The sequence below is a fragment of the Octopus bimaculoides genome, chromosome 2, assembly GCF_046866305.1.
Source record: "Octopus bimaculoides isolate indiv1 chromosome 2, ASM4686630v1, whole genome shotgun sequence".
Taxonomy (NCBI): Eukaryota; Metazoa; Mollusca; class Cephalopoda; order Octopoda; family Octopodidae; genus Octopus; species Octopus bimaculoides.
In genome coordinates this window covers 131967807-131977021 of record NC_142929.1, presented here as the reverse complement: position 1 = coordinate 131977021, position 9215 = coordinate 131967807, and the positions used below count along the sequence as shown (strand labels likewise).

Here is a 9215-nt window from a genome sequence, read left to right as displayed (position 1 = left end):
AACGGTTATTATTTTCATTTTATTAAAGATATTTACATATACATTGGAGAGAACATCCCGACGTTGCACACTGTGATGTCTTTAACTGTACCCTAGTGTCATTAGTTGTACCTAGATTAGTAGTTTGTTCACTGATGTTATAAATATATCTCAATGTTAACTTGAGACTAATATAGTTAATGTGGCGAGTGCAAAAGCTGTATGCGATTGCTTACCGCCCAACGTAATTTATAGTTTTGCTTTTACCGTTTTACCACTCAAACATTCACTGTTTTCGTATATTTTTTTTGCTCTTGTCTTTTCTTTTCATGTTTTTTTTTTTTGTTTTTGTTACATCTTTGTTTTGCTTTTTACTCGGTACGAAATTACTATGATATTTGAAGGTGAATTTGGAATATTGTGGGTATTAGTATATCCAAAGTCGCATATATGGTCGAGTGATTAAGAAGCAGGCTTTGCAATCATGAGATTCCGGTTTCGATCTGTACTGAGAAGCATCTTAGGTGAATGCCTTTAGTATAGTTTCTTATCTTTGGATAGATGGAAACTGTGTGGAAGCTCATCTGGTGGATTGTATTTGTAATTCAAAGTCCAGTATAGTCACATTGTATCACGTTGCTACATGTCTTAGTAATTACGTTACGGGTACATATGTCTGCGGAATACTCAATCGCTTGTAAGAGCAATGAGCAGCTGGATTATCAGTTTTTATCTTTTAGTTGTTTCAGTCATTAGACTGCGGCCATACAGGAGCACCGCCTTGAGAAATTTTAGTCGAATGAATTGAATCCAGTACATTTTTTAAAGCCTGTACTTATTCTATCGGTTCTTTTGCCGAATCGTTAAGTTGCATAGTCGTAAACATTCTAGTACCGGATGTCAAGCGGCGGCGAGGGGGCAAACACACACACGTGCGCTCATACACACGCACTCACACACACACACACACACACACACACACACACACACACACATCTTTTATATTTCACTTGTTTCAATCATTTGACTGCATCCATCTTGGGTCATCGTTTTACCGAACCGCTAAGTTACGCGGGCGAAAACACACCAACACGGTTATAAAGCGGTGATGAGAGACAAGCACAAACAAAAACGACGGGCTTCTTTCAGTTTCCGACTTCCAAATCCACGCACAAGGATTTGGTCGGCCGGAGACCATAGTAAAAAACACTTACCCATGGTGCCAGGCAGCGGGACTGAAACTGTAACCATGTATTTGGGAAGCAAACTTCTTACCACACAGAACAATAAATTTTTGGTCAAGTCCCTTTTGTGTTCTAAATTTAAATACCACCGAAGTTAACTTTACTTCCCATCAGTTAATTGTTATAGTTTGTTGAATCGATTTGATGCGATGAAGCTGTGTAGACTTGTGCCTAAGCTCAAAAGTCATCATCATCATCTTAATAATAATAATGATAATTATTATTATTATTATTAGTAGTAGTAGTAGTAGTAGTAGTAGTAGTAGTAGTAGCAGCAGCAGCAGTAGTAGTAGTAGTAGTAGTAGTAGTAGCAGCAGCAGCAGCAGTAGTAGTAGTAGTAGTAGTAGTAGTAGTAGTAGTAGCAGCAGCAGCAGCAGTAGTAGTAGTAGTAGTAGTAATAGTGTTGGTGATGGTGGTGATGGTGGTAATGGTGGCAACGGTGGCGGTTGTGGTAGTTGAGGCGGAAAGCTAGCAGACACATTAGTATGTCGGCCTAAATGCTTAGCAGCATTTCTTCCGGCTCTACCGTTCTGAGTCGAAATTATGCTGAGGTCGACTTTGATCTTTTCACCGTTAAGAAAAAAAATAAAGTATCAGTCAAGTACCGGGGTCAATATTATTTACTAATCATCACATTCTTTCAAAATTGCTAGCATAGTGCCAAAATCAGAACCATTATTTATCCAAGGCGCTGAGCTGGCAGACGTTCGCGCGTCAGTGAAAATGCTTAGCGGTTTTTCTTTCGGCTTTTTACGTTCCAAATTCAAATCCTGACGGACTCAACTTTGCCTTTCATCATTTTTGGTGGGTTGATAAAATAAAGTATCAGTCAGGTACTGGAATTGATGTAATCGACAACCCGAATCACTGACCTTGTGCTAAAATTAGAAAAATTATTATTATTGCTGCTGCTGCTTCTGCTGCTGCTACTACTACTACTACTACTACTACTACTACTACTAGGATGAACTGGCTTAGCGACATTTCGTCCGTTTTTACTATCGGAGTTCAAATTCCACCGAGGTCGATTTTGCCTTTCGTCTCTTCAAAGTCGATGAAATAAGTACCCAAAATGTCAGGCCCTGTACCTATTGTTGAAAGGATTATTATTATTATTGAAGCAGCGAGCCGAAAGAAGCGTTTGCACGCCGGGCGAAATGCTTAGCAGTATTTCGTCTGCCGCTACGTAGTGAGTTCAAATTACGCCGAGGTCGTCTTTACCGTTAATCCTTTCGGTGTCGATAAATTAAGTACCAATCAAGTACTGGGGGTCGACTTTTCTTATCCCCCAAAATTTCAGGCCTTGTACCTATACTAGAAAGGAGTATTATTATTATTATTATTATTATTATTATTAAAACGGTAGATCATCGAAGTTTGTGTGTTTGATGTTGCTCGTGCTTCATTCAGACTTTCGGTCATTCTTTTAATAGTTTAAGACACGTAGGTTAAAAAAAACATAAAGATAAGCTTGAAGAAGTATAAGAATCTACCCTGAACGAGAGATGTTAACTTTTTCAACCAATTATCACTAAAATAACAATGGACAGACACTGATCTAAATAACAACGCACACTTTTGAGTGGTAGATTTAACCCACTGTACAGTTTAATATCACCACTTGACCACTTCCTGTCTTAGCGCAGCCCACTCTGTTGCAAACATTCGTGTCAGGTCTTCGGTCTGATGAATAATAACCTCCTTTCCTCCCACTAGTGCCGGAGACCTTGACGTTAAGGTCATGGGCGCTCTTTCTCGACCTCCGCGTCCTTCTTCTTCCCCTTATTCTCTGATTAAATTAGAAGTAAAATAAAATATTCAGCTGATTAAACTCAACAAATTTTCATCCATGGTTACGGGAATTGTGAAGTTCACGTTCTTTTTTCCTATGACGGGTACTCTAGTGCAATAAGTGAAAGAGATCTAACCGAGAAACGCACCAAAGCCGCAAATTGTGTCAACCCGGAATAAAGCACGTACATTGCGGAGCATGTTAGCTATACATAATTATTAGCTGATGATATTTTTATGTCTATGCAGCAGGAGTAATTATCTGGTGGACCGATCTCCACCCTACACCTCTTCATAAATATATTACTTTCTACACACGAGCCAATGGAGGCGGGGAGTGCTTTTACGTAGTCATCCAACATACTAGAAATAACAGTTAAGTCTTATTCAAAGAAAACTATCGTCCAACAAAAAGCAAAAAGAAATAGAAAACGTAGTCCAATACCTAAAAAACTAGACGGGAGAGTCGTAGACGGACTGTCTTTGACCATGGCTCTTTTCAATTAGTGATAGTTCGAGGTAAAATCATAACAAAAGCAGTAACAACCCTCTATAAACCATCGCCCTCATCACCTTTTATTATAAAAAATAGGGCACATGTTCCCAAATTGCGCAGACGAGTTGTATAGCCAATTGAATCGAATCCTAGGGTATTACTGGTATTCATTTTATATTGAGTATAATCTAGAGTAAAGAAAGATAAAGTCAACAACTGTGCGGTTTGGAATTAGAGCTTCCCGGGACATAACTGAACACAGAATGCATTTTCCCGATGCTCTACTGATTCCACCATCCAGAACGTTTCTTTTTTTTTTATAAAAGAGCATTTAATTTTCATATTTCAAACTTCGCTGCAGTTAACTCTTTTCTTTTCTTATTCCAGGGGCGGGGATATAGAATAAGTACCAATAAGCCTCAGTATTTCGATGTAATTGACATGACAGCCTCACCCAAACAATCTGTGGGTCATGACTTCTTTGTTTTTAAGGTGACGGTTAAGTTATTAGAAAATTGTTATTGCTTTTGTTGTGGTTTAAACCCAAGTCAACTCTGATCGAACGGACCTATGATCATTATCAAAGACAACTCATTTATAACCAAATCGTCCATTGTCGCATTGTAACAAGCATCTTGGTGTCAAGATTAGTTTTGTTGTCGATTGAATAGACCTCATTATCTAACCGGCACTTATTTTATTGAGCCTTTTTCCAATGCGGAAGAAAAGCACAGTTAGCCCAATCACAATTGGCGCTCAGAAGGTTAAGGTATTTTGCGCGATGCGGTTCCGATTCTGCTATTAACCGATTATTTTATGTAAGAATGATAATTTCAAATGTAAACACAAGGTTAAAAATTTTGGTGGCAGAGTAGTTAATTGATTATATTTGACAGCTAGTTTATTTATCGACACGGGCAGGGTTAAAGACGAAGTTGATCTTGATTGAATCCAGAATGTAATGTACCGGAACAAATACTGAAAAACATTTTCTCTAAAGCAAGGGTTCTCAACCATTTTTCATTTATGGACCCTTTTGATTACTATTTTATTCTGGTGAACCCCCATAACCATTCGATGTTTAAAAACTAGTTTTATAGATACTTCTTTCAAAATTCCTTGTTTGTTTTGTACACATTAATATGTGTAGGTTGAACTGTGTAAAATATTAGAAAAACCCTAGCTGTTTCTTGCAATACATACCAATACATACATCTGAAGCAATACTTTTTCAGGGGCCCTTAAAATACTATTTGGATCCCTAATTTATTATTTTGTTGCGTACCCCCCCCCCCCCAAAATTTTATATGGACCCTTAGGAACCATATGGACCCCGGCTGAGAATCACTTGTGTAAAGGTTCTGACAATTCTGTCGTTATTCTCTAACATAAATTTGGAAGAAAGTAAATAATGTTAATTATACCAATCCATCGATTAACAAGTGCTTAAAGAGTAAAGGGAGAATTTTATTCCAGCAGAATCTGAACTCAGAACATAAAGAGACGTAGTAAATACAACAAGGTTTATTGCAGGGGTGGGGATATTCTGGCTGGGCTATCTGAGCGCTGTACACCTACGAAAGATTTTTAAGTAATGTTTTTGCGGTGTCACGATATAATGTGATTGTCATTTGCTTTCAAATGTAATAAATACCCACTGAGATACAAAAATTAAGTCGGAGTGAGGTCGTGTTATGTAGAGAAATAGCAATAAACCGTGTGTAAAATTTTATTGTCGTTCCCTCTGCAATATTTTAAACGTAGATTATTCCTATATCACATCTCTTTTAATGTTAATAACTATGGGGAAAGAGAAAAACACGAACTATATAACTACCCGCAATTATCATTTTCTTGTCATTTATAATAACCCGTTTTTGCGAATAAACGGTCACAAGACAATGTAACATGAAAACTTGGAAAAAATATATGATTTATAGTGTTATCATATTAGATATGATATAATGATATACCCGTATGTACAGAAACATTACGTGTGTATTGTAAGTAATTTATATATATTTATTACACACTTACATACACATTTTATGAATGAATACACTCATTAGTTACTGTTGTGAGTTCGATTTCTGTCGGTACTTTGTGTCTTTGGACAAGGCACTTTATATCACGTTGCTCCAGCGCTCTCAGTTGTACTTGTATTTCAAAGGGCCAGCCTTGTCACATTCAGTGTCACGTTAAATCTCCCCGAGAATGACGTTAAGGGTACACGTGTCTGTGGAGTGCACAGCCACTTGCACGTTGCTATTCGGTTGATCGGATCAACTGGAACCCTTGTCGTCGTAACCGATGGAGCACCAGTCATTACTGTAATAATTTTTTATCTACACAATTGTTTATTTTTTGCTGATAATGATTAAACAATAAATAAATAAAAAATCTAGTCAAATAGACATGGAAAAAGCAGCGCTTTCTTCACGATAAATCATATTTCCTTCCTCAAATGATCGTGTCGATGATTAAAGACCATTTCCTTTAGTTGCGTGCTTGTGTGTGTGTAGTCGAAATGAGTAAAAGCCCAAAATGTCTTTCGGTTTAATATCATCCCCTTACCCTCGATTGTATTTATAAGAGTTCACTGTGTTGTAAGCAGTCTGACCAAGTTACCAATATGAGTATAATCCGATATCTTCATGTATTGATTCCTATTACGTCTTTCTTTGCATAGTACTATTGTTTTTATAGGGAAGGTATTGGTGAAAGTGTGTGCTGGCCATACCTCAGATTGTCTTAACATGACTGTAGAGTAAAGAAGTTCGCTTCACAATCACGTGGCTAAAGGTTAGCTACCCCCATCGCAGCACTTTAGGTAACTGTCTTTTACCACAGCTCTAGGTTGAGCAATCCAATGACTTATGATTGGAATTTGGTAGCCATATACTAGGTCCAGTCTGTCATACACACAGACACACAGACATACACACACACATGCATAACGTATGTGTGTATGTCCGCATACCCTTCGCCAATGTGAATCAGTGAAGAGTATAAACGTCGGGGTGACAGAAAACAAATCTTTTCATCGGGTTAGATACTCATCACATTTGACACCAGAATTACAAAGAACCGATGATTGACCAGTTGGGAACTTTTAACCAACGGTGCTGTTATTGACAAATTACAATGGAAAATAAGAAATAGAATAAATAAATAAATACATATTACAGCGGCCTGACCCCGTACTTAAAGCTTCAGAAAGTTGCTTCTTTATGGGTAAGGTCACCTACAGCTGGTCAAAGTAATTGACAGCAGCAGGCATTGAGTCGTGGTTTATTTTCTCTTTTAATCTATCAACATCAGAAGCCTTATAGGTCAAAGATACACCTCCACTTTCTTTGATTGATCCGTACATTAAAAAAGCGTGCTTGTTAATCTAATAGACTTATTTTTCTTCTTCTTTCTTTCACCAGGAAATACTGTTTAGTCGTTACGATATGGCTGATCGGAGTACTTAGCCGGTATGATGTCAGAGGCCAAGAAGCAGTAGAAGGTATATTAACATTTTTTATGTATATCATTTTACCCGAGCTAGACAAGGCTTAACTCGGTATTGACTTTGTGACAAGGGATGTGATTTCATACACACATACACACACACACACACACACACACACACTCACACACACACACACACACACACACACACACACACACACACACACACACACACACACACACACACACACACACACACACGCACGAATGCACGCACGCACGTACACACACACACATGCGCACGCACGCACACACATACATATATAGTTCAAATTTACAGAAAAACAAAAAAGGAAGACAGGTGTATAAACAACAAGCAGGTGTATTAGTTTGACGCTCGGGAAGGTGAGAAAGTCTTTTATGTTTCGAACCTACGCTCTTCAACAGAGGAAATAAACAGACAGAATTTAAAAAAAACTTGTGGATTTAGCGGTCAATTATGGTGACTGGTTGAAATGAGTATGTGTGTGTGTATGTGTGTAATTTATATATGTATTCACACATACACACACTTATATGTCGTCAAATAATATATTACTGGTTATTGCACATAACTGGTCAAGATGCTACCGTCGCTTTTTCGAGGACTATAGCTAATATACAATACTGACAAGTCTTCAAGCATACTAGCCGGAAGCGTATAGTCTCTTTGATGCAGGAGGTACGAGGACACTCGGTTGATTGAGAAAATCATTTGGGTAGTGATTGAAGAACTAATCACAAGCTGAAACAAGAAAGAATGAATTCTGCGAACACCACCAAAAGTATTTAACACTCAGTTTCGTTCCACCTTTTTGCTACCACCGAGTCCACTTGGTGTCTATGTACTTCCAGCGCTAAAGTGGTTATGCGAATCCGGCCAACATATCTGAAGAGTCGTCAATATTGTGTTTACGAAATTAAGGAGGGAAATAACTGGAAACAAATCGGTATTAAGAAATTCAAATTCTGACAAAACATTTCCTTTTTGTTTCGTAATCTCTGTAGTCTGAAGCGTGGATTTCAAAAAAAGAAATCAAAATTTCACGAAAATTATTATAGCAAAATATCAATGGGTCTAGTGCGCTTGAAGACTTACAAGCTTGAAGAATTACAAGTTTGAAAAACTGGAGAATGAAGCACAGACTCTTCATTGATGAAATAATAGGAATTTCACAAAATCTTTTGGGGAAAAACTTACAAAATGGTGCCTATTCAACACATAGAAATTGCCGAATATTGTTAATGTTTCCACTTTCATTTTTATATCATAAAATGAAAGAATACCAGATAATCATCTGCCATTATTCTTTTCCTGATGAAGGCGTAAGAAGACTAGAAATAATGCAGATCGATACTACTTTTTCTGTTTACGATGAGATATACCTGTCTTGCATTTCACATTGAGATGAAAAGGGTATATTTATTAAAAAGTATATTTCACATTACATTACATAAACCTCATCCAAAAATATTTATAATGTGCACCGAGACCTTTGGAAATGGGCTGTGCGTGAGAAGACCCGGCAAGCCAAGTAAGATCGTTGCCAGTGCCCCTGGACTGGTTCTTGTGCGGGTGGCACATGAGATGCACCATTTTGAGCGTGGCCGTTGCCAGTACCGCCTGACTGGCTCCTGTAGGATTTTCGAGCGAGATCGTTGCCAGTGCCCCTGGACTGGCTTGTGCGGGTGGCACATAAAAGACACCATTTCGAGCGTGGCCGTTTTCGTGCGGGTGACACGTAAAAGCACCCACTACACTCTCTGAGTGGTTGGCGTTAGGAAGGGCATCCAGCTGTAGAAACTCTGCCAAATCAGACTGGAGCCTGGTGTTGCCATCCGGTTTCACCAGTCCTCAGTCAAATCGTCCAACCCATGCTAGCATGGAAAGCGGACGTTAAACGATGATGATGATTACTAAATTATTTTTTTATTTATATAAAGCGTATGTGAAAGAGAATAATGGAAAGACAGATAGCTTACTTGTAGTTGTATGTATCTAAATTTGATTGGTAGACTTCATTCCATGGTTATGTCAGATGAAACAAATTACCATTAAATGACATGTATTATCGACGAACCATTATAAATAAAAAGAATTTCATGTATCCCATTAAAAGGTAACTGAGTTTTCAGTCATACCAATGGTTGACTCCAGATTAATAGAGGTAAAACAGACTCGTTAGTGAAACGTAGTGGATTGTTTGTAA

At 38.0% G+C, this 9215-nt stretch overlaps 1 protein-coding gene across 15 annotated transcripts in view; it reads left to right on the top strand.

The window, feature by feature from the left end:
• LOC106875945 (uncharacterized) overlaps positions 1 to 9215 on the top strand; it is a 291971-nt gene that overhangs the window by 4520 nt on the left and 278236 nt on the right. For all 15 annotated transcript variants that reach the window (XM_089347704.1, XM_014924275.3, XM_089347711.1 and 12 more), the window contains exon 2: positions 6942 to 7021. In XM_089347704.1, coding sequence (XP_089203830.1) covers positions 6942 to 7021 — 80 coding nt within the window. The remainder of the gene's footprint in view (positions 1 to 6941; positions 7022 to 9215) is intronic.